Source organism: Enhydra lutris, unplaced genomic scaffold (assembly GCF_002288905.1).
Source record: "Enhydra lutris kenyoni isolate GAN:26980312 unplaced genomic scaffold, ASM228890v2 scaffoldscaffold32, whole genome shotgun sequence".
Lineage (NCBI taxonomy): Eukaryota > Metazoa > Chordata > Mammalia > Carnivora > Mustelidae > Enhydra > Enhydra lutris.
Genome location: NW_019154116.1, coordinates 11,755,430 through 11,781,483, shown reverse-complemented (window position 1 = coordinate 11,781,483; position 26,054 = coordinate 11,755,430). Strand labels below are relative to the sequence as shown.

At 49.3% G+C, this 26,054-nt stretch overlaps 1 protein-coding gene across 3 annotated transcripts in view; it reads right to left on the bottom strand.

Moving 5' to 3' along the window:
* LOC111153393 (trio Rho guanine nucleotide exchange factor) overlaps nt 1–26,054 on the bottom strand; it is a 355,850-nt gene that overhangs the window by 128,296 nt on the left and 201,500 nt on the right. For all 3 annotated transcript variants that reach the window (XM_022512390.1, XM_022512391.1, XM_022512392.1), the window contains 5 exons: nt 9,170–9,339; nt 8,053–8,227; nt 3,766–3,961; nt 2,800–2,966; nt 450–569 (listed from right to left, as the gene is read on the bottom strand). In XM_022512390.1, coding sequence (XP_022368098.1) covers nt 450–569; nt 2,800–2,966; nt 3,766–3,961; nt 8,053–8,227; nt 9,170–9,339 — 828 coding nt within the window. The remainder of the gene's footprint in view (nt 1–449; nt 570–2,799; nt 2,967–3,765; nt 3,962–8,052; nt 8,228–9,169; nt 9,340–26,054) is intronic.

The window sequence follows — 26,054 nt, the reverse complement described above, 5'->3', positions numbered from 1 at the left end:
AAAATAAATTAACGGTATTTTCTGTGGCTTTTTTTCTCTGTGTATGTAACAAGTAATCTGTAATAAAATGCTCTTTTTCCCATTACCTTGAGACTACCTACCATAATTAACTCCCCCCTTCCCAAAAACACGACAAATAATTAATTCATATGCTGTGACAGTGAATCTGAGTGGGCCTGGACCTGGCCTGGCACTGACCCCACAAAGGTGAGGACTGCTGCTTGGAACCAGGGTCGAGGAGTTCCGTGGACGGTGCTGTTTATTGGTGATGTGCACTGCTCTGCTCTGTCCAGGAGCATGTGTACAAGACCAGCAAAACGTAAAGCCCCTCAGCCCAGACTCCAGCTCAGGTTCTCAGGTGCAGGTGCTCCTGACATTGGGGGCTCAGCAGACCAGGAGGGAGGTGGGACGTGGGAGGTGGGAGGTGGGAGGTGGGCCGGCATCCCTACCTCGATGGCGTGCTGGAACTGCTCGTGCTCCCTCTGCAGCTGCTCTGCCTCTTGCAACGAACTGGCTGTGATGAGTCCAGCGTTCAGCATCGATTCTCCGTTGCGGATCCAGCCCAGCACCTGAAACATGACACGGGGACCTCCAAGCATCGGCCTCCCGCAGGAGATCCCCCTGTGGGCCAGCAGGAATACGAGCCACGAGGACAAGGTGCTCAAGCTGCTCACATCAGCTATGAAGCACGGGTTTCCTTATGATCCCTCTGCCGACAGCCTGACGTCTTTCCACAGTATCTGATCCTGAGTGCTGCATTTTAAAATTAAATCAGTTCTCTTACAGCTTCAAATGGGTGCTAAAGAGGTGGGGAGTCCAGCGGATTGTGATTATTAGTCCACAGGTCAAAACAGATTATGAATGACCTATTAGAATATCTACTACCACAGTTCCCTAAAAATGGGGTGCCTGGGTGGCTCAGTCAGTTTAGCGTCTGCCTTTGGCTCAGGTCATGATCCCAGGGTCCTGGGCTCCCTGCTCAGTGGGGAGTCTGCTCCTCCCTCTCCCTCTGCCCCCCAACTCCTGCTCGTGCGTGCACCCGCACACTCTCTCTCTCTCTCTCAAGTAAACAAAATCTTTAGAAAAAACACGAAATAATTCCCTGATAATCAAGAAAAATATTTTTCGGGCGCCTGGGTGGCTCAGTGGTTAAAGCCTCTGCCTTCGGCTCAGGTCATGGTCCCGGGGTCCTGGGATCGAGCCTCATGTCGGGCTCTCTGCTCAGCCGGGAGCCTGCCTCCTCCTCTCTCTCTGCCTGCCTCTCTGCCTGCTTGTGATCTGTCTGTCAAATAAATAAAAATCTTTAAATTAAAAAAAAAAAAAAAAGAAAGAAAAAAAATATTTTTCATTCCTTTTTAAATAAACATGCAAAATTAGCAAACTGCTTAATAAGGGAACTGTTTTATTTCACCAATATATTTTCCAATTGAGTGCCAGTGCTAAATGGCCCACTAACCGAAGAGGGGATTCCTCGGAGCTCTGAGGCTCAGGGTTGCCCCCCGGGGATCCTCAGCATCACACACCAACAAGAGCATCCCAACTGTGGCAGCCACGGGACTGTGGAAGGTCACCGTGGGTAGTTATTTGTGGCACAGAACACTGCTTACCTACCAATACCTACTTCTCTTCATCTCCTGTCTCAGAGAGCCCTGACTCTGGGGGGTGGGGAGTGGAGGTGAACATAAAGCCACTTCACTGCCCCGCCACCATCGCTTCATTACAGTCAAGACGCTCTCTCCAGCTACCGAGACCAGCGCCGTGTGAACACGCTTCTTCTCCGAGGCAAGTGCTGCTTCCTCCCAGTTATGTCTTTCCCCCCCTGCTGCCTGGGAAGTGCCGGGGAGCTTGGGTTACAGCAGCCGCCTGACAGCTTGTCACCCATGTATCTGCCTGACCTGTTTTGTGGCCATGCAGACGCCAGTCAGTAATTTCTGAGCACCACTTTTAGACTGTTACAGGTGAATGCAATTCCTCGTGGATAGTTTATCCCTTTGTTTCTCAGACACACTGTTTTGTTTTTAGCAAGAAGGAACATTTTATTAACTGGTCTTTAAAAGGCAGGTCACGATACCTCATCTCACCACATGGGAGACCAGCAGATGCTCCTTAAAGCTCTCCAGTGTGACAGTGTATCTGCTGGAGTGTGGGTGCCGCCCACTTAGGGCCCACACCTGCTCACACTCCAGAGGCCCCTTACCCCCTGCTCAACCTAACACACACTTTTCTGTGTCTCCACCGGAATCCCAGAAAGCCCTACTTTCCCTGTATCACGGCGGTAGGCGTGCTTTCTCTGATGATGAGATAAAATGTCACATACACAAGGGGTGTGCGCAGGAATCCCCTCGGCCAGGAGCCAGGAGCAGCCGCTTGCCGACGTTCCATTTTCATCTGGCCACGCTCTCTGAGATAGGGCAGTGGAGCAGGCTGGCCACAGGAGACAACCCCGGCCCTCTCTGGCCTAGGACCCCATGCAGACTGAAAACAGCCGATCTGGCAGAACAATCCTACAGTTATTTAGCTGAGAAGCAACGTGCTCAGTTTCAACAAGAGGCCACCAAGCACAAACAAGCTAAGCAGACGTTCCCTTCCGGGGATCCCCCTGCTGGGCGGGGAAGGTCTCCCGCTGCAGAGGAAGCACACGGCGGTCCAGGCACTGGCTCCGTCCTCGCCCCCGAGCTGTGGCCGAACGGAGATTCACACCACGCCTCCAACAGCTGTGCTCTGTGTCCCAGGTGGCCAGGAGGTCCCTCCCTGGAGGGCTGGTGGCGCGGGGTCCCTCGAGACCGGCAGCCGGCTTACCTGCTTCACTTCGGCCTGCAGGTGGCGAAGCTGCACGCACTGCTCCAGGTGCTTCCGATGCTGTTCCGCCGCCACGTCCAGCTCCTGCTGCTTCTCGTGGAGGAACTCCAGCAGGTCCTGGACCCGAGTTGCCATGTCTACGTCTCTATCGCAAAGCAGCTCCACGCCTGCGGACAATGAAGGGAGGGCCCAGAGGTTGACGGGCACATCTGCTGCTCTTCAGCTGCGCACGACACACACTGCACTTGTGTGAAGATTATCTGCCGGGCCGGACCAGGCCTGTTACCTTGAAGGCCAAGTTCAAGGAAGGCGGAGTAGGCAGAGGAGTGTTTACATGTGCATGTGAGGGGGTCTGCAAGAATATATCTGATGTGTTCCAAAGCAAAACAGTAATGTAGAGCTAATCAAACCAAACCCATTTCCCGTCAATCTGTTTCTGCGGTGGTAACTGGGCACTCGGGCCCCTTGGCGTTACCAGTGAGCGAACCTGGGCTTGTTTTAGCCGTACCTCCACTGGCACCCAGCTTACTATTCAGGAAGCATTTAGTCTGATTTGTGTAAAGTGAATAACGAACGGAGCAGCAGGTTGCTGCTAAGTTTCAAGCACTAGGGACACCTCTCTACATTTCTGAGCCTAGAGTGACATCTGCTGGTAACACATCAACTAAGACAGGAAATGAAGGATGTGAACATTCTTTTAAGATTCCCGTTTCACTCGCAGATATACAACCGGAGTTCATGCTCCCTGAGCTGACAGGCAAGAGTAACAAGGGTAAGGACACTAATCGTAATGTTACACATGATCACACTACGTGGAAATAAAACGGCAAACGTTCCTTCTGAAGAGTCGGTACCCAGAACATCTACGTCAGGGGCTCACTAAACTTTGCGGCCGGCACACTAACAGGCTGAGCTCCTGTATGACATGAAAACCCCGCAGCTGACAGAATGACATGCACTCCTTACCGGAGGCCTGAACTTCATTGACGTACTGCAGAAGGTCCTGCCCTTGGTGGATGACATCGAAGGTCAGGTTGTTCATGGTCAGAGCTTTGTCTGCATGGTGCTGGAGGCGCTGTTCTGCTATTGTGAGATCTTCCGTGTCAAAGTCGTTCATTTGCTGAGAAAGCTCATCGTTCCAAGACTCAAGGTCTGAGATGATCTGACAGAGGAGAGTACCTTCTTAGGACCAAGACTTAGAAAATAAGTATTTGCTGCAGCATCTCACTGTGCCAAGTAAGGAAGGAAGGGACTAATGTGACCATGTCCAAAGCACATGGAAGCCAGCTATAGGGGCTCCCACAAGCCACAGATGGGGCAGTTAGATTAAAAAAAAAAAAAAAAAAACTATCATGAGTGAATAAAATTTAAAAAATATATAAGAACACATTAATTCCTAATGATTTTTTTTTAAAAAAAGAGAGGTAAAAAGCTTAAAATTAAATGAAAAACTCCTCTGATTAGAAGTTGACTGCAAACCAACCTTTATCCTGAACCTGGTAAAAGAGATAATTATTTAAACCTTTGATAACAATGAAGGAAGGTTCCCCTTTATAGATAGATCTAGTTATTAAATGTAGAAATAATAAAGTTATAAAGTTTTTTTCTAATTCTGTATTGAAATTCTAGTGAAGTAACGCTTCGGGCCAGGATCATCAATGTGCAATAAACTACAATGGAAGGGATGGAGGGACTTCATGGGAGGGTCAGGCCGCCAGCCCCTAACCCCACAGACCAACATTACCTCCCTAAAGAATTGGGACCAGATAGGACCAGCCACCTAACAGGTGAAGCCGTGGCCCCTGGGAGCATCTGGCACAGAAACGGAATGCGAATCTTAACCAGGTCTTTACACTGAACTTTCAAGTTTATAGGAAATACCAGGAAAAGAAAAACAGAAGAAAATCACTAAGTGAATGCAGAACGTGGGACCTAAATTCTTCCACTAACGCCGTCATTCCAACAAGTCACAGCAGGAAATAAAAGAAGGGTGGATGGAGAGATGATTCTGGATGGAAAGACTATCAACCACATAAGCAGCCCCCACACCTCCCCGCCCCCAGGCAGCTGCAGAGGTCTGAGCAGGGGCTGGGTGTTAGTTAGAGATCAAGGACTCTGACTGGTGAGGGGTAGTAGACTGTGGTTATGTGGGAAAAGGCCTTACTTTGTAGAGATACTTACAGAAGTCTTCAGGAGGGAAGCGGTAAGCTGGCAAAGCTTTGCTCTAGGACGCTACCACACAACAGTAACAGTGGGGATGTGTGCAGCAAGAAGACACAATCCTGCCCCATCTGGGAGACGGGCCTGTGGACGTTCGCTGCATCACCCTTGCTACTTGGGAGCCGGTTTGAAAACTTTTGTAATCTACTTTTTAAAATTAAGGCTAAAAATTACGAAACCCAGAAAGAAGAAAAAAACCTCTTGTGAAAGAACACTGTATTATCTCTACCTCAGTGGAATAACCTTTCCTATGAGTCCTGATTTCCTTATCCAGATGAGCAGTGACTACCTGAGTGTGAAAATCTGACAAGGTGAGAGAGGTCACATTGAACCTAGCTAGGTGATGGGAAGTAATAAAAACTGCAGGCTTCCCCAGACTCCTAGAGCACAAATCTTCTGGATTTATTCGGTCATTAGTAGGGTCTGCATACAGTATGTGTATTCACATTAATTTATTAAATTGGGATAATCTATAAGATTAATAAATTTAAAAAATGTTAAATTACACATAAGCCAAAAAGCCACTGAGGGAAATTATTTTTTAAAAGGAAAGAGCTTACCATACCTTTAATCTTTATCTCTACCCTAAGGGGAATTTTCTTTCTTAAGGTTCCTTTTCTGACACTGAGGTAGGAGAGGGTTAGGTGTGGCTGAGACACAGACTCAGCAATAATGTCTCATGGAGAAAGCATCAGGCTCAGACAACACTCAAGAGCGGATAACAAACAAGGAAGAATGTTCTAGAACCAGCAGGATTCAAAAGTACTCACTGAGCTTAAAGAAACCCTGGCAATGGCCATGATCAAGGGATCATCAGGCAAAAATCCCACCCAAAGTTTATCACGATAGCTTGTTAACCATTCCAGAGAAGACAAGAAATCCGTGGCAAAAACAAAGTTCAAGAAAGTGGAAGTCATTTTTGAACACGAATTCTTTGAAGTAACTTTGTTTTTAATTGGATCCCGGAAGGTTTAGGAATTCTACAAGTTCCTCTTCCTCAATGTACATGCAACTGTGCTCCACAATAACTGTCACAGAACGCTACAGTCAGGACTTTGTTGTTCTCAGACCAACAGAGCAGACTTTACCTGGAGCATCAGCAGGCTGAGGCCGCAATATTTCTCAGCCATAAAAAACCTAGAGCCACTTTTGAAAGATGGCAAGACTATGAGATACAAGAGATATCAGGGATTTTTAAAAAATTGGCCAAGGAACAGATAAGTTTCTTCCATAAAGATAACTCCATGCCTCCTACGGGCGGATCGGAGCATTTTCCCAGATAAGGGACAAAATCCCAGGCGAAGCCTCAACTGTTCAGGTTTTCCTGTTTCAGGATTATTCCAGAGAAAAGAGGTTCTTGGGCTACGACATTCTAAAAGCTTTTAAAGTACAATTTAGCCAGCCTGTGACTGAACTGCAGGTTTAACGTCCTCACCTCAGGGAAGCACTAGCCCCTGGCCTGGCACACTGGTTTTCTTACGGCCCCTTGGAATTTTGTGGCTTCGGGGTGGGGAAAACTGTGTTTCTGGTTCCTGAGCTACATTTTAAAATACTGCTTTGTTGAAAATGGAAAGACAATTAGAATTTTTTTTCCTTTAAAGTTGCAGCAATGCAAATGAAGGCAAGAGATTTTCTTTAAATATCACAATGTCTTGAAGAAAAACTTCAAATCATGCCTGATTGCTCTGTGTTTCCTCACTGAAGCTACTCAAGAGCAGCTAAGTTTATCATAGCAATTCATGTAAGTAGAGGCCGCAGAGGAAAACAGGCAAGCTGGGGCCTCTGTTCATACAGTCTGCAGCCTAGAACTGGCACACGGCACCAGCCATAGGCAGGTCCTTCATGAGCTCCGCACAGGAGTCCATTTCTCTACATGGCTTCATGTGGCTCCAAAGGTCATGACACTGAGAACAGATTTTACCAGACAACGTGCCTGGGATTTAACTCTTTTCTTGTCATGAACCAATGATGACAATGAAAATAGCCAAGAAGGCTTTTCTTTAATGAAAACATTGATGAAGTTTAGAGAGATGGTTGACCAGAGACTCCCGAGCGGCCCTGCACCAGACCTGGCCCGGTCCCTGTACAGCACACCAAGACCACCACTCAGAACTGGGCCTACAGACAGGCCTGAGAGAAGCAGGCGAGGCCCACTTCCAGCAGAGGGTCCTCCCCTGAGCGGAGAGAAGTGAAGAGTCTACACACGGCCCAGCCATCATCCCTCTGCCTTCAGTGGCACCGAGGGTCTGGGTCTGCACGCCCTCGAGGCACTAGCATGGGGCAGGCAGGCCCTACAGACGCTGCTGGGCAGTCACAGGACCAGCGGGCAGGCTGCAGGTACCTGGACAGGGACTTGGTCTCGGAGCTGACAGGCACAAGGAAAGAGGCCTCCCCGAGGCTGAAGTGAGTTTTGGTTCATCACGTCCCACAGACAGATTTGACGCCATCCAATTATACTTACTTCTGCTTGTACTTTATCAAGTTCAAAAATAAGGCCTTCCCTGAACAGAATTAAGAACCGCCCTTTTGTCCAAGAAAAAGAAAAGAAACCTCACATATAAGGTGTAATATTTAGGTAATAAGAATGAACGATCATCTGAACACACTTCTGTGAAGAAACTGGCCCTCAGACTGCCAAAAATGCCTTCAGCACAGGCGAGGCCTGTTCTCACTGTCTGGGAGGAGGCCGGGCGGGGAGACAGAAAGGAGAAGTGAGGGCCCGGAGCGCAGGTGTGAGCCTGAGCTGCACAGACGGGGAGGGCGGCGTGGGACCCTGTGGGACCCTGTGCGGCTTAAACAAGCGGCTTGTTGGAGGCCGCTGGGCTTCCCTCCCCATGGGCTCTGCTAGTCCCTCCCCTGCCCTGCAATGCGGCCTCCAGCAGGGGCCGGTAGTTCCCAGGGCCAGGTGCGCTCCTCCCTCCCTCCCTCCCTCCCTCCGTCAGTCCATCCGTCCATCCTCCCCCTTGCAGGAGGAAGGAGAGGAGCAGGTGCGGCAGCAGCCGCCCCGCACAGCAGCGCACAGCGCACACTCACGTCGATGGCATCCCTCTCGAATATGCGCAGCTGCAGGAAGAGCTCCAGCTTGATCTTGCGCTCCTGGAAGAGCTCCTCCATCTGCGCCTGGGCCTCGTCCAGCTGCTGCAGCACCGTCTCGATGTGGCTGATGGAGCTGTTGTGAGGGGTCTTGTTGCTGGAGATGGCCGAGTCCCTGCGGAAGGGCAGAAGGGGCCGGGACAGGCATGAGAAAGTCTCCCATTGTCAGACGCCAGATCCGGCCGGCCGCGCAGACCTCAGGGGGAAGAAGGCTGGCAGGAAGCGGGCCGCTGGCCTCCAAAAATGGAATCGGCAGCCCCTCCCGCCACACAAGGCCGGGCTTCCTCCCACAAGCAAGCTGCCAGGTCGGAGGCCACACGGAGGACCCCCTCCGCCGCTCTCAAAGGAAGTCTAGGGCGGAAAGTAACTTCAGGGGGGCTCCACTGTTGCTGCTCTTCTCCTTAAGCAGAGAGAACAGAATAGACGCCCCCTGTCTGCTGCACGTGGTGGGGTCGGCGCGGCAACAAGGGGTTAAACTCTAATGCAATCAATTCAGCCCCAAACAAGTCACTGTCGCCTGGCTATTGGCAAAGTGAGCATCCCGTGAAGTTTTCAGTTGAGATTCACCGTCCTGAGTGACTCACTAACACGAATCTGCTTCCGGGCCCACTTCCCGCTCGGAGGAGCACCTCAGGACAGGTCCGCCCCTCCCCGAAGTCCTGGCCTCCCTGAGCCTCAACTCTGAGGACAAGGACCCCCATTATCCTCTAGGGACGAATGGGGGACACAGTCCTCGGAGGTTTAAATCAATCTGGTCTGTGAAGAAATTTCAATAATCATTAGGTAAGTGTGAAGAGAAAATATTACTAAAAGCAGAGCTCTGGGAAAGCTTCTTAGTCTGCTGCCATGAGAGAAACCCTCGAGTCAGAAAGACGGTGGGAGAGAAAAGCAGAGAAGAGAAAGAAAGGGACGTTACTCTCCTCTGCGTGCAGAGGTAGCGTCTGCTCTCCACCTCGCCGGGCGGGGGGTCACAGCTCATTGTTCAGGGAAGGGGAAATCACTGGCCCGATTTCAAAGCGCCCGCGCCCGGCGGGAGGACAGGGACAAGGCGGCCCACCTCAGCTGCTGGATGAGGTCCTCCCCTTCCTTGATCACGTTGACGGTCACTTGCAGGGTCGTCTGCTGCTGCTGGCCGAAGCGCTTGATGAGGTCCTGCACGGCCTCCACCGACTCGGCATACACATCATCCAGCAGCTCCTTCTGCAGCTCCTCCAGCCATGTCCACAGCTGCGGGAGGGCAGAGCGCGGTGAGGCCGGGCCGCAGCCCCCGCCCCGGCTGCGCCCCCTGCCCCCGGAGGCCTGGCGCGGACACCAAGCGATGGGGCTGAGGGAGCGGGTAGCAGCCTGCTCCCGGGGGGGTGGGGGGAGCACCCGGAGCGGGCCCAGGCAGCCAAGCACACTGGGCAGTTTGCAACCACCGCCTGGTGAAAATAAACAGGCAGAGAGCCCGAGGGGACTGTCACAAAAGAGAAGAGGAAAGGGAAGGGAAGTCACTCTTTCCGATTCTTCTTAGGCTCAATCCCAGCGTAAGAGAAGGAAGAAAAGACCCCCTCCACCAACCGAAACATCTGCTAAGCATAACACATTCCTTTACACATCCTCTGATTCTCGCTTAGCAGATGGACGGTTTTATTTTATTCTTCGCAGGGGCACTACAACCCATTATTAATTATTAAACCACTGCTCAGAAGGGGCCACTTTACAGGGCTCAGAGAAGGAGGCAGCGTGAAGCATGCGGAATAAATTCACCACCAGGCCTGGTGGAGACTGCGAGGTGGCCCCACTCAGTAACGTCGCCTCAGGCCATGGCCAACCCGGCCACAGCGCGATCCTTTTGGGGAAGGAGTGTGCCTCTCGTAAACACCTCAGACCTCCCTGGTACGAGCACTCAGGATGTGTCTGGGGGCGCGGAGGGGCAAAGACAACTTGGAAGGGCAGTGGCAAGAACCAAGAAGGAGCTCAGGTACGGCTGGAGCCGAGCGCTTCACCCAGTTCCCATAAGCCCGCTGCCTCCCTCCACCTCTGGGGGAGCCACTGGGCAAACTGGGAAAGATGGCCGGCTGCACCGAGCAGGCCCTGGTGGCTTGGAAGAGAAACGGCTTCCTGCTTCCTCAGGGATGTAAGATTCACCCCCTTCCCCGCATCTTCCACGTGTCCCTTACAGACCGCGCGTCCAACCCTGACGCTGACCAGCCTTGGTGGCCCAAACGACAACACCGTGCTTGCCAAAATACATGCTGTGTGGGGTCTTTTGTTTCTGAGTTCATCTTCTTTTGAAAACTGCTTTCCTGAGGTATAGAAATGACACTCAAGAAAATGCAGGAATTTCCAGGATATAATTTGCAAAGTTTTGAAACATGGACGCACCCACGAAAATACCCCCGCTGTCCACAGCGAACAGCTCCATCGCCCCAAAAGTCTTCCTGCACCCTCTAATCCTGTGTCTTCCTCTGCACCACCCCGCCGGACAATCACCCTTCTGCTCTCACTATAGATTAGCTTGCATTTTCTTAAAAAGTATATAAATGCAATCATACCCTAGGACCTCTATTTTTGGTCTGGTTTCTTTCCTTCAACAGCTGTTGACATTCGCCCATAGTACGGTGTGTATCAACAGCCCACACCTTTCTTACTGTGGGACAGTGTCCCAGTCTCTCTGTGTGGCACAATGTAGCTGCTCACCTGGTAAGGACATCGGAGTTGTTTCCATTTTTGGCCATTACAAATATAATTCCTTTGAATATCTGTGCCCAGTCTCTGTATAACCTATGTTTTCCCTTTTTTAACAGTAAATAAATAGGTGTAGAGTGGCTACATCGTATGACAGGTGTATGTTTAAATTTTTAACAAACTGCCGAACTTCCCACATGCCCGTACCATGGCACATTTCTGACAACAGCCTTTGAAAGTTCCAATGCCTCTGCATCCTCACCAATATCTGAGAAGGTCAGTCTTTAATTTCAGTTGTTCTAGAGAATGCCATCTCCTTATGGTTTTAATGAGCAATTTCCTATTTGCTAACGATGGCAAACCCTAGCTAACCTTCTAAGAATTCTTTTGTTGTTAAAGGTAGATTTAGAGGGCACCTGGGTGGCTCAGTGGGTTAAAGCCTCTGCCTTTGGCTCAGGTCATGATCTCAGGGTCCTGGGATCGAGCCCCCGCATCGGGCTCTCTGCTCAGCGGGGAGCCTGCTTCCCCCTCTCTCTCTGCCTGACTCTCTGCCTACTTGTGATCTCTCACTCTCTCTGTCAAATAGATAAATAAAATCTTTAAAAAAAAAATCTTCTTTGGGACGCCTGGGTGGCTCAGTTGGTTAAGCAGCTGCCTTCAGCTCAGGTCATGATCCCGGCATCCTCGGATCGAGTCCCACACTGGGCTCCTTGCTCATCAGGGAGCCTGCTTCTCCCTCTGCCTCTGCCTGCCATTCTGTCTGCCTGTGCTTGCTCTCTCTCTCTCTCTCTCTCTGACAAATAAATAAAATCTTTAAAAAAAAAATCTTCTTTAAAAAAGGTAGATTTAGTTATGTCAGTATTTTAAATATGGCAGGTCAATTTAAAAATAAGGGAAGTGATAGCAAAGGACTTATTTTTCAGTCAAGCTACCTGCGACCCGAGGAGTTCATTTTACTAAAAATGTTAAATAAAACATCTGTTAACTTTTCACTATCCACACATTTTTGTGTATAAGTGACCAAACTTATTCCAGAATTTTGATTTAAAGGGGTTTTAGAGGTAGGCTCGTTCACCTCTTTGATCTTACAGATTAAGGAAAAGCAGCCCAGGTGCTGAAGTCACCCACCGGACACGGGGAAAACCAAGTGCTGGGGCCGAGCTACTGGCAAAGAACCCTCCAGGTGCCGTCACACTGGGCACTGATACTGTCCATCGACACCAACAGTACCAATTGTAGAGTCACCATATAAATACGGACAAATGCTCTGCACCCTCAATAAAGATCCATTATCAAGAACATACTCTTTTGGGTTTGTTGTTGTTTGCTGTCCTCTGAACCCTTGTGAACATGGTTGTGCCTTTGTAAATACCAGGAAGGATGGCAGCATCACGGCCAGGGGGACCCTCCCGGTCTGTTCCGGTACTTCCTAGGAAAACCTTCCAAGTCTACAGGCCACACTGTACAGCAGGGGTATGGTGGATTCAGATGCTCTAAAACAGCACTGCCTCTGTGACCTCAGAGATCCCCAACTTTCTCTGAGACTCGGCTCACTACAACAGGGACCAACACTGGCCTCAGCAAGTCACTCCGAGGGCGGGAGAAAGACGCTGCGGGAGCATGCTGGCGCATCAGAGGTGCTCTCAACAGACTTAATTCCCTAAACATAGTGACCCACTCCAATCAACTCAAGAACCAAGATTCGCTAAAACAAACCAAGAATGTGCCAGCGAGCAGTAACAGTTTTACCAACACATTTTATCGAGTCAAAATATTTATCCCAAAACATCCAGGGTCCATTATCCAATAGGCAGGCTTTTCCAGCTGCAATGGTTTCACCAGCTTCCTGGTAACCTGCCTCCCACTTGCTCCCCACAGAGAAGACCCCCTCAGCCACATCGGGGGCTGCTACCAGCCCTCCTCTCTCGCTTTCCTGTCCCGAGACAAACACTATGGAAGGTGGACCTGCTTAATTATGCTGATTCCAGAGTAAAAGAAAATTAAAAACAAATAAACACTTCAAGTCCCTTTCTTTCCAAATCTCACTGTCATCTTTCGCCCTCTTCACGGGCTACACCGGAGCTGCTCCTACCTCGTCACTGTGACAGAACCCAGGGAAAGGAGGGTCCCCGGAGCACAACTGCCTGGGAACTGGCCCTGGCTCACAGGTGAACCACAGTGCACACGTGAGGAATGAACAGAGGCGCCACAAGTCACACGGCTGGGTCTCTAGACTTAGGGGAGCTGAATGCACAAGCAAATGCATTGCCAGGAAGGGCGCCTCTCTTTCACGGTCACTCAGCAGAAGCAGCGCTGAGGAGAAAAAGCGTCAGGGCACCAAGCCCACCCCACAGGTCGACCCCGCATCACAGAAGGGGGTATGGGGCTTCTCAGAGAACTAGCTGGTCCACGGAGCGCTGGAGCCGGTGGGGGCCTCTGTTTTGACTTACACCACACACGTGATAGCCGGGTTATCGGAACACCAAGACAGACGAGTATCTCTTCTCTCAAATTTATGGAGAAAACAGAAACACAATTGAAGACCACTAGAAAAACACTATGATACCAACTAAACACAACAGCACGAATGCAGACAGCTGGTAGAGAAGGTGTGTGTGCCGCACAGGACCCATCTTGTCCCTCCAGGGGCACACACAGCATGTAGGCGGCCCAACCCTCCTCCCTGCCCCTGTTCCTACAGCTGGGGCAGGCTTCTCCGGCTCATCAGCTGACCGGGCCCCTCCAGGAGCCCTGGCCCAGCACCCTTCTTGCCCCAGGTGCCCTAGATGCCACGTGGACCCAAGGGGGGTCTGTGTCCCTGCCTGATGCTTGGCAGCCTCTCCCCAGACTCAGCTGTGAGCCCTAACTCACAACCCAGCCTGTGGGACAGGATGGGGCATGGGGTACAAAATCCCTCTTCTCCAGCAAATCTGACCTAAAATACATAACTTAGATTATGAAACCATGTTAACGAGCCTTTCTCCTCTACACTGCAGGAGAGGAGGAGGAGATCAAAACCCACAACTGGAACTGCCCCGAGGCACAAGCACAAGTGCTTCTACAGCACTCCACTGCCGCACCCACGAGGTAGCGGTTTATGACCTCTAAGAGGTGATCTGGAGTAACAATTAAGAGTGTGGGCTCTGAAGCTAGACTGCCTGACACCCCATCCTGACTTGACACCCCAGGCCGCAGCCCTGGGCCGGTTACTGGGCTGGTCCACGTCTTGGGCTCCTCATCTCGCACGGGCCTGACAGCAATGCCTCCCTCAGGGAGCCGCGGCCCGGAGGAAAGGGAACGGCACGCGCACAGTGAAGAAACAAGTAATCGTGAGCCATGAGCACGAGTTCTGCTCTTGTGAGAAAAACACATCTAAGAAAAAACACAAAGTTTTAAGTCTTCTTTCTCTAGATATTTTTCAAAACATATCCAGGTTCCTACCTATTGTTCAAAATATGTCACTAAGGGGGCGCCTGGGTGGCTCAGTGGGTTAAGCCTCTGCCTTCGGCTCAGGTCATGATCTCAGGGTCCTGGCATCAAGCCCCACATCAGGCTCTCTGCTCGGCGGTGAGCCTGCTTCCTCCTCTCTCTGCCTGCCTCTCTGCCTACTTGTGATCTTTCTCTCTGTCAAATAAATAAATAAAATCTTAAAAAAAAAAAAAAAAAGAACAAAATATGTCACTAAGTCTGGGAGACTCAACACCATCCCACATTTAAGTCTTTTTACACCTAAAAATAGGAGGAGGAAAAGGTGCTAGAATGAATATGCCGGAGTCCACAGAACTCACTTCCCTTGGGTTGCAGGGGAAATGCCATGAGGACCTGCAGGTCAAACCTCTTCCTTTCCTCAACATCCTGGACACTTGGACACGCATCCACGGAGGAGCGTGTGGGGGGCCCAGCCCACTGTGGAAGCGGGGAAGGGCCACGGCTATGGAGGAAACCACAGAAATGGATCTTGGGCTCTGGCAGTTGAAAAGGGAACAGTAAATGAGGTACAAGGAGCAAGGTTATATTTAAATCCATAATGTCAAAATGCCCCCAAATCCTTTGCCCCTTTAGAATTTTTTCCCCTATTTCTACAGAAAATATTCGATTTGGAGAAAAAAGGATTGTCCGATAAAGGTCATTTCTAACGTCGGAGATGATTTGCTATGTACCATAACCCAGTGTGATTCACATAAAGTCTATTTTTAAGCTTTTACATTAGTATATGACGCCTAAAATAACCTCTGAATACAAGAATGAGAAAGAGTCTCGAGGATACCTGTGGAATTTCTACCGTAAATCTCCTAAGCGTGAAAAAAACCTGCACTTCTGTGCATGCTGTGAATTTCCAATAAAGAGCTACATCTTTGCAGACAGCAGGAGAGGAGCTGCTTTCCACCCAGGTTCTCAGCAGCATGAGAACTGGGGCCCACAGCCTGTCAGGCAATGCTGCCCCCTTGAGGTTTTTCCCAAGTGGTCACCAGCAACATTCCAAGGATGAGAACTTGAACGCAGCCCACAACTGGGCTGCAGTTGTTTACAGACCTGGTTCATGGACCAGGATCCATCCACAAAGAAGGCTGAGCTAGGGAGACACAGGAGATTCTGGGGAGAGAACTCCTGGGATAAATATGTGAGAGTCCTGGTCCTGGATCCAGTGCCATCGGGCTGGGTTGGTCTGACCCAGGCACACGTTCCCCCAGGCCCTCACGTCCGTGCTAGGTGGAGCCTAAAGGAGGAGAAGGCAACTCTGCTGGGAGCAATCTCCTGGAAAAGCCCCTTCCTCATTAATCGGATGGGAGACTTTGCCAGAGAGATCTCCCAGAAGAACCCACTGGCCTGGGGGAATGAACCCCAGGAAGGACTGAGCCTCTGGTCCTATAGCTCTCAGTCCTATTCTGTAGGTGGCAGGATCTGAGACCTGAGATTTGGGGATTGGTTCAGTTGCAACCTCTTTCAGATGCAAAATCTGAATGCAGCCTACCAGCCACTCCATCTGGAGGTGGAGCCCAACAGGTCAGATGTGGGCCCTTATTTGCACGTAGCCTTGTGAAAATCCTGGGGACTCTCCCACCTCAGATTTCTCATCCACGAAATGGGATCATTTTACTATATGCCCTCCCTAACTGGCAAAGCCGAATCTGAAAATCAAATGTTAGTGACCACAGGCCTGTGAAAGTGATCAGACACTCCAAGCACTTGGAAAACAGAAACGACCACCTACTGCTATCTGCTTCCCCACCCTTGTTTGTGACAAAGACAATCATCTGGGTGCCAGTGGGGCTGGGTGAGCTGAAAGGCCAGCACGGGAAGCACAGAAGCTGCGGCCTGAGCAGAAGCTGCGAGCCAGAAGCAGGAGTAGGTAGTTTCGGGACTTCAGACCGCACCCAGTGTGCACGTAAATCGTGATGCGGTTTCAGGTCCAAGCAGCGGGGTTCGGAGAGGAGCTGTTCCCGCATGTGCGGCACGTTCTCTAGCCTGAAATGGTGCACGTGTCTGGTGCCCTGATCAAGGAGGAGTAAGGCCTGGGGAAGTACCTCGTTATGCTGGGGTGGGTGAGAAAAGATGCCTTGACATGACAAAAGGAAGTCTCTGAAGGACATACTGGGCGGGGCCACAAATCAGTCAGTGCCATGAAGTAACAGCCACACAAGTATGTGTAAGAGGGGACAGAAGGAGGAGCAGGAGCATGTCAGAGCGGCCCCCAGTCGAGAGGGCATGCCGCGTGGGCGCTGCAGCACTGGAGGGCGGAAGCCGCAGACACCAGACCAAGGACAAGGTGAGGCACAGGAGCTGTGGCTGGAGAGAGGGCCCACACAGAGACCAAGGTCAGAGCAGGAACCTCAACGACCCAGATATTTACATGAAGTCAACTTGGTGAAAGAGATTTTGAGATGAGGGGTTTTCTTTTTTAATTTATGTCCTGACATCACCAAAACATAAAACACTCTTCCTGACGTGTCAAATTTGGGAAAAGCTCCTCCTCACCCCCACGTCATTCTGAAAGCAACCACTTTCCCCTCTGAAAGTCTACAGTTAGTCAAAGTGTAATTCCTCCTTCAGTCTTCAAGTCTCTGGCGACAGAGAGCACTGACGTAGTCTGTCCTCCCTATCCCAAGGGTAACACTTCAGTCCTTGGACTCCCCCAGCGTGGCAGGATCTGAAATTCCTTCCACACCAGCTCACTCTCCTCTGAACAACGCCCCCGCCCCCCCCCCCCCCCCCTTGTGAAGTGGGGACTGGAGAGCAAAGGTGACCCCACATGGGATCCAACCAGCAGTGCACAATGAGATGACTGCCCCCACCCCGCATCGGGATTTTTTTTCAGTGCTTTTGCTCATTACAGCCATGGGGCACAACACTATTGCGCACTCTGTTCATGAACATGTGTAGGGTGGTTGTTTTAACAAGTGCTATGCCCCGCCTACATGACCCTTACTCTATAACCTGTCTAGATGTGTGTTTATGATTCAAAAGACTCATAGTAAAACCCATGAATGACATTGCTGTGATGGATTTTGACTTATTCCTGCTGACATGTTTTGGGATCCTACATATTTTACACACCCTGGCCTAGGCTTTGATAAGCATGCCTTCTGTGCCGATCCACCCACTCACAGGCTTTCTGCATGGGGACAGAGGCATACAGGGGAGACATCATTCCCCAGCCTCGCTGAAGCCACTCACTGAAACCCCCCATGATGATGGTCTCACTGGCAAGGCTTTTAAGGTAGTCACAATTATTTCTGCTGCACCAAGTCTGCCCTTGCTTTGTGGCCATTTTGCCCATTTTCAAGATACATAGCTCTCCATACAACAAAGGCGAGCTTTCAGGGTGCCTAAGTTCCAATGAGCAATCTTTCCAGATGTCACATTGGGACACAGAAGTTCCGAATACATTAGTGGAGTCAGTTCAAAGACAGGACAACTTCACAGGCTGCTCACCTATAGAAGGTGACAACCAGGGATGACACCCGCACATCCGCTAGGTCTCAGGTCCAACTAGGATGTCTGATCTACCATCTCCCATGGCCACCACTATTAGCAAGTCTGATCCAACCGCAGGTCTGGACTGGAAATTACTTCCTTAACTCACAAACCGGAGATGACACATAATACCTTACTATCGAGCACTTTCTTCTGGCATCTTCCACTTGGGGAGCGGCACTGGAGGATAAGGACAGGGTTGGTCTTGTGATAAGGGACTCCCTCAGCTGACATTTTTTTCCAGCCATTCAGCAGTCTGATTCTAGTGACTGCACTAACAGACTGCCCATACTTTCCTATTTCGTCTACAAATTAAATGTCAAATGTCTGATCAAATGCCGGCTAATTACACTGCCTGCCCTCCATCAAACCCAGTAAAGAATAAAATCAAAGTTAACGTGCTATAACTTGTTTGCTCACTTCTTTCTCTACTGGTGGTTTATAAACTGCCTTTTCTAGAACTCTGCCTAGGGCTGACCTCACCTGAGTCTATGTGAACCCCACCTTCTGCATCTCCCCAGCATGTCTCCCCTCACATTTCCTTAAAGATCAACACAGCCAACCATCAAGTTCTCTCACTACCCAGGGGTCTAATTTTTCTTGTAACAGAGACTTGAACTCACTTAGAAGAAGTAAGCCCTTTCTTACAAAACCTTCACTCATTTTGATCTTCCCCTTCTTCTAAGTCTGAAAAGTGGCCTCCTTGAGGAGAACAAAAAAAGCAAAGTGAAAGTGCATGAAGTCTGCTTTCTACTCGCGTCCACGGACTTCACTAGCGCCAGGCAGAAAGCCCAGCCCTTCCTTGATCTTGGGGTTCTGAATTTTGGGCTTCAAAGAGAGGAAAACAAACAATAACAAAACCAAAAAAGCATTTTCTTATCTAGAGATTTTAAGCTTTCCTGACAAAATCCTCATTATGTTGTTGGTGATCAACCTTTCTACCACTTACTCAATAAGAACAATAATCAGTTACGAACAATATGTGCCAGAAATGCACATGGATGATGTATTTCTCGCAGTTAACCGAGACCTAGCCCATTTGATTTATGAAGCCAAGTATCAAAATAAAAATTAAGAATATTAAAAACACCCCCCCCAAAAAAAGAATATTAAAAATGCCCTATTACAAGTCTAACAAGCAAACCAGATTCTGCATACATCCATTTTCAGCTGGGCATTTTAAGACCTAGCACACGGCACTGGCTTGACATTCAGTTCAAGTGCTTCCCCTTTCTATTATATCAACTGAGGCCAAACTACAAACAATGCCTTAAGCAGACATTTGCAACTCTCCACTGAGGGCTGACCCTTCAACAAGAAATTGTAAAACGTGGAGTCTTTGCAGTAACAGATTTTCAATCCCCACTGTAATTCTGAGTTACAAATAAAGATAATACAGTGCACCATTCATTCATTCATTCTTCTAATAATCACCTACGAAGTGACCAGTACATGTCAGGTATGTTAGCATTCACTGTTTTTCTCTGCACTAACGCCTAATTACTCTGTTGACATTAAAATTTTCTCTACCTGAAAATATTGGACCAATATTAAGAAACAGAAAATTCATGAATTTAAACCGGTTTAAAACTACTCTACAGGGCGCCTGGGTGGCTCAGTGGGTTAAAGCCTCTGCCTTCGGCTCAGGTCGTGATCCCCAGGTCCTGGGATCGAGCCCCGCATTGGGCTCTCTGCTCAGCAGAGAGCCTGCTTCCCCCTCTCTCTCTGCCTGCTTCTCTGCCTACTTGTGATCTCTGTTTGTCAAATAAATAAATAAATCTTAAAAACAACAACAACAACAAAAAACCATTCTACAGGAAAAAATTCTTGTTTTACCTGAAACTATTTGGATAGAAGGAACTTCCCTTTGGATAATAACATCCCTCTTTCCCCACAGTCTAACAAAATGTTTCTCACTTATTTGGTGAAAAAACACTCACTTATTTTGTAGCTTTGGCTGGTAACAAAAGTACTGAGTGATGTCTACAAGGGAACACATGCCAGTATGGACGACCCTGAAAGAGCCAACTCAGTACTGACAGAGTGGGGCCAGGGACCGAGCCAGGCCGGGGACAGAGCACGGCCAGGGACAGAGTGTACATTCTAGGAAGTCTTCCTTCCACCTCGGATCCTAAACACCGGGGCCAGGGCAAGGTGCTTCTCAAAGCGAGGGCACCACGAGCAGCTCGCAAAGTTTCTCTTACACAAAGATGAGTGAGGAAAAGATCAGCCCACACCGGGGTACTTACACCTCGGCAGCTCATGCTGAACTCGGCCTCATGCTGTCCATGTCCCACAAGCTACAGATGGCCTGAGGAGGCCAAAGTGGGACACGTCCCAGCAGCTCCTCCAAGAGGGCACCGCGGTCACTACCACACCCGCAGCTGCGCTCAGCTGAGCCGCACGCCCAAGAACCTTAGCATTCCCATCCTGCGGGCGGGAAAACCGAGGCTCTCCAGAGCACTTTGCCTCAAGTCGCTCAGCAGACCAGGGCACACGGTACTCTGATATACTCTGTTAATTATTTTAATAAAGATTATTTGTTTACAGAAGGAAAGCTTGAATGCCGAGGACATACCCGTACCATGAAACACTAAGCAGTAATGAAGAGGAAAGAACTATTGATGGGTCTCAAGGGAATTCCTGTGCAGTAAAAAGGTCACCCAGAGTACGACCCCGTTATGTAACAGTTCCGAATGACAAATCCCAGTCGGAGAGCAACAGGTCAGTGTCTGCCAGGGCTCAGAGATGCCACTGCGGTCAGGTGTGAGCAGGAGGTGTATCGGGGGGTGACGGAACAATTCTGTAGGATTCCGTATGTTGAAAGCGGCACTGGTCACATGAATGTACACACGATAACAGTGCACAGAGCTAATCACACGCCTGCTCATACATGCCAACGGGTGCACACCTGTGGCACTGACATAAGCTCTATGGGGCCGAGCAAAGTCACTTCCCGGCTTTCATCGCAAACTGTGGTTACATAAGACATGACACGGTGGGGGGGTTCTGGGAGAAGGGGCACAGACCTCCTTGTCCATTTCTTTCTTGCTAACTTCCTGTGAACTTATAATTATTTCAGACTGGAAGCTAAAGAAGAAAGATGGGAACGTGTTTGCAGGCATCACACCGTCTTTGGAGGTAAATACATGGGGGTGGCATTGGGAAAGGAAAAATGTGTCAATCATCTCAGATGACGCAGACACAGGAGTCCTTGGCAAAAGCACAGCCAAGTAGGCCGAAATGAAAGGCTCGGAAGTGGGAGTCACCTTGTGGAGAACGGAGCCCAGGACAGGTAGGAGAGCTGGAGGGCTCAGAGAGCTAATGTGTCTCGTCCCCTGGGACAGGCGTGCCGGCAGGGGGGTGCTCTGCCAGTGAGGACAGGAGTCCAGTGGGAGGGCAGCTGGTCGATGCAAGGAACAGCACATACCATCCGAGAATTTTCCTGAACGAGGTTAACCAGCAGATGCCCCATCTCTCTCCAGCAACACCAGAGAAAGGAGAGAAAAGAAATCTGGGTTTTTTTTTTAAAAGCAGGGGGCTGACTGAGAAAGCACTGGGGCTGTTTCAACACACTCCTGGAGCAAACTAGGTGACGGGCCGAGGAGAGGTGGCACCGAGAGCTCCATCCCCCAGGGAGCTACGCAGCTCCCGCTTCCTGGAAACCCTCCCCGAGCACGATGACCACAGCGCAAAGTCCATGAGGGCTCTGGCCCTGCTCCTCGCGGAGAGGGAGCACTGTTCCGAGCATAAAGAAAGAAGTCTGCTTGCTTAACTGTAGGCATGAAAATGATGCCAGACGGGCAGGGTGTAACAAAAAAATCACCAGGTGGTTGGGAGGTCTTTGCTTTTGACTTCTGAATAAAATGAAAGGTTCCTCTTTTCCCAAGCATTACCCCAAACAAAAACTTGTCCCAGTTCAGTGTATAAGTTTTGCAGAAACAGAACCAAAAGGCTTCTTTATTTATACCCAGCAAGAGTCATAGCCCAATTCAAATGGGAATGGTCTTCCCTGGGAAACCAAGGGAATCCAGCAAACAAAACCGACTCAAGGCCACTGAATCAAATCCAGAAATAAACCACCACCTGGTTGCCTCAAATAACCCACAAATTTCAAAGGTAATTATCAATTAACTCAGGACCTAATTTTGAGAACGAAGCATGGATGGATGAAAATAACGATGCTTGTGCTATATTTGGAAATGGAGAGATGTCCCTCTATCATTAAATCTTAGAATGGTCAGCTAGAAATAGGTATCATTTCTTCCCCATGCTGACAGGGGCTATGGTCAGTCTGGAAGGCAGGCTAACAAGTGAGATGCAAAGATAAGTGACACATAGTTCTGGTCACGGAAATTCACATCCACCACGAAAAACAAACAAGGGACTAAAACAGACAACACACACGAAAACAGAAGTACGTTTCTCCACTGGTCATTCATCTTTGTCCTGGCACGTGACGGCTGGCCAGGGAGACTCCTTCCTGGAAAGGAGTGAAAGAGCGAATATGTGATTCAACAGTGGGAAAAAGCCTCGAAAGGAAAGGAGGGCAGGTAACACAGGAATGATAAAGGGAGAGTACAGTCAGAGCTGATGTGACTAAAACGCAGACAGACTGAGAGAGAGAAGACAAAATGCAGGAGGAGAAAACTCCTAAAATAAAATCCAAATTCATATTAGGCTAATCAGCATTCTTTTGAACTACTACTTTAAAAACACTGTCAAAAGGAAAAAGGAGACTATCAGTCTTCCAGCTTTCTGAGAGGAGGTAAAACACCTCAAAAATTGCTTTTAGAGGGGAAAAAAAAGAAAACTCAGAAGGGTCCCAGAATGCTTCCAAATCTGGGTTCAGGGGTGAAATTGAGGCTAATACCTCTACTAACCACCTTCTGCATCTAATCTCAAGGTAGAAAGTATTTCCTCGGGGCGCCTGTGTGGCTCAGTCATTAAGCGTCTACCTTCAGCTCAGGTCATGATCCCGGGGTCATGGGATTGAGCCCTACATCTGGCTCCCTGCTCAACGGGAAGCCTGCTTCTCCCTCTCCCATTCCCCCTGCTTGTGTTCCGTCTCTGGCTGCCTCTCTCTGTCAAACAAATAAATAAAACCTTAACCCCCCCACCCCACCAAAATTTCCTCTGTTCTCTTCCCGGGAATGGGAATTCTATATTACGTCCTCTGGGGTTAGGACAGCAAGGAGTCCAGAGGTCTTGCGCAGAAACCACGTGCTTAGTCTGCAGCGATGTGTAACCACCAACCCCCTTCTAGGTGGGATTCTTAAGAAGAATCCCCAACCCAGCCCTGAGCCAACATCACCTTGATTCAGCACTTTTAAAGTTAGTTGTTCATCATGTGCTCATCAGTGAGCCAGAAATTTACCGCAAAAGGGGAAGGGCCACTGCTGTGCTCCAGAGGAAGCAAGACACCAGCAGGGCTGGGCACGGGGCAGGGGTGGGGGACTGTTAACCTACACACCACACCCACCACCACCCACCACCACGGGGGAAGCCTTTGAAAGTGAACTTGCAAAAAGCTTCGTGTATTTGCCTAACTGAACAACGACAACCTGCTTTTTCTCTCATCTACGTAATTTTAAATTGTATGATCTGCTAGAAAAAAAATTGATTCAGATAGCAGAGATCTTTCAGCAATTTTTCATTCCTGATATGTTAAACTATTAAGTAATTTTACACAAACAGGTCTTTAATTAGTATGACTTCCTCTCCTTGGCTGCTCGGTCACTTTTCATCTCATTTTTAACTAAATTTGTTCTAAGCGGATCTAAGTTTTCATTCAATAAGCAGTTTCAAAACACAGTGCCTAAAGAAATCATTCCTTCCTGCATAAAACCTACCAAATACCCCTGGGGGTCTTTGGGCATGATGGATATAGCACAGAGAAAGGAGACAGAGGAAAATTCTGGAGCTGGTCAGTAAAAAAATGAATGTCCTCTGAGACCGGCTGGGGCTAAAAATGAAGTCCAAGCACGTGGCAGGGAAGAAATCGGGCAGTGTTCCATGCCTGTGTGTGGCCTGCCTCCCGGCCACCCTGCCTGCCAGGTACCCCCCCAGCTGGCCACCAGGGGAGCCCTTCCTCGCCTCCCATCACTCAGGAAGAACCAAGTCAGGGTCAACATGTCAGCTTCTCTGCCACTGTGACAGCTTCTCATGGAAAAACAAAAGAATGAATGCACTGAAAATTCTCAAATTGTGACAGTGAATCACTTCACCGTGAAACCAGGTTTGAGGACTCCACAGTCCATCAATCTCATCAATGCTGGAGGTTCCCACAGCCTAAGTCAATGAAAACAAAATGTGTTTTCACTTTTCAATAAATTTCCAGGCCTAGTGACAAGACAGACCCTGCTGTTTGTGAACTGTTTTTATTCTAAGATTTTTTAATTTTATTCTATTTTATTTATTTATTTATTTATTTATTATTATTTATTTATTTTATTTTGCTTTATTTTAATTTTAAGATTTTTATTCTAAAAATGCTACAGAAGTAAAAAACAGACGAACACAAACTGAGTCTCTGGGGGGCAGCTTTTGTAAAATGCTTTGCTTCTAGCTTCCTTTAGTGTCTGCTTTTTGAAAACTGTAACCAAGTTGAAAACGTGATATAAATCATGAATGCTGCTTTGTGTAAAAAGTCTTCTCTGTCCTAGAGACAAGTTAAATCTTCACAAGTCCTGCTGAAGAGCATCACTAGGCATGTCACAGAGACAAATGTCGGATTACCGGCACGGGGCTCAGCTGCACTTCTTCCCTCTCCCGCCGCACAGGCCCCCCTGGGGCCACAGCAGCCCCTGTGGCCCCAGCTGGCTGTGCTTCCTTGGGAGGAGCTGCTCTCGGCTCCCCGCTGCTGGCTGGGGCTGGCTGCCGCAGCTTACTGAGCAAAGACACAGTCTGCTTTTTCACACATATCACCTTCCCCCTCCCAACTTGGAGGTTCAAACACGTAAGATAAAGAGAAGTTAATGTACCCACACTGAGGAGAAAGAGGGAGACACGACAACTGTGCTGCAACTAGGCCAAGGGCTATGACAGGTGCATGGAAAAAAAAGGTCCAGAAAGGGCAAGGGAAACCACTAACTGCCTGGGGAAGGGAAGGGAAGCAGTTAAGTCCAAGTTTCAGGGGGGTCTGAGTGCCATAGGTTTGGGGACACTGTCCTGAGTACGAGGGGCTGGAGGAAAAGCGGAAGCAAGGCCACAAGGACGTTGAGAGGTTTCAGGCTGGTGCCCGACGTACAGAGTCACTGATGGCTCGAAAGCAAGGCTAGGACCTGGTCAAATGTGTCTTTCTGGTGGCGGTGCTGTGGAGGCTGGGGAAGGAGCCGCCGGCGGAGGGAGGCCAGTTGGTGGTCACGGCTTGAACTGAGCAGAGTGAAGATCTTACAGCCCGCTACCTCTGGAACTAGGAATTGCTGTGGACAATGGAGCATTTGGACGTCTCCTCAGAATAACTATGTAGCTTCAGTTTCTCCACAGATGTGGTAAAGTCATCTTTCGTTATGGCATTATTAAGGGAAGGCGAAGAAAGGAGCGGAGTTGGTTTTCTACTCTGACGACCAAGCCTACCACCATCCTGGGTGCAGATGAAGTACAAGGTCTTGGGGCCTCCAGTTTGCCACATGGGCTCATAGAGTTTCAGAGTAAGAGCGAAGGATGCCCTTCCGGGAGCCAAGCTTTCAAGTTACGAATGGCCTGGCTGAAGACTAACTGCCCAAGAACCTAGACCGGGCAGTGAAGTTCTTTCCTCCTGAACACATCTATTGGTTCCTGATCTCTGATGCCCCTCCTGTTTCTCCAGCGGCCTTACTCTTTCTAGATTCTTCTTCCCAGCCTGTGCCTATAAGCCTTCATGTGTTTAATTCCAAACTACCTGGAAGGACTCCTTAATTCCAATTTATAAAGAGTTTGAAGTAGAGAATTTTTTTTCCCCTTAGAAATAAGATGCAGTAAAGTTGATATGCTTACTGAATTTGTAAGCCCTTTTTTTCTCAAAAGCTACAGGAGTGGGGCACCTGGGTGGCTCAGTGGGTTAAGCCTCTGTCTTTAGCTCAGGTCATGATCCCAGGGTCCTGGGATCAAGCCCCGCATCGCATCGGGCTCTCTGCTCAGCAGGGAGCCTGCTTCCCCCTTCTCTCTCTGCCTACTTGTGATCTCTGTCAAAAAAACAAAATCTGAGGGAGGAGTCAAGATGGCGGAGAAGTAGCAGCTGAGACTACTTCAGGGAGCGGGAGATCAGCTAGATAGCTTATCTAAAGATTGCAAACACCTACAAATCCAACGGGAGA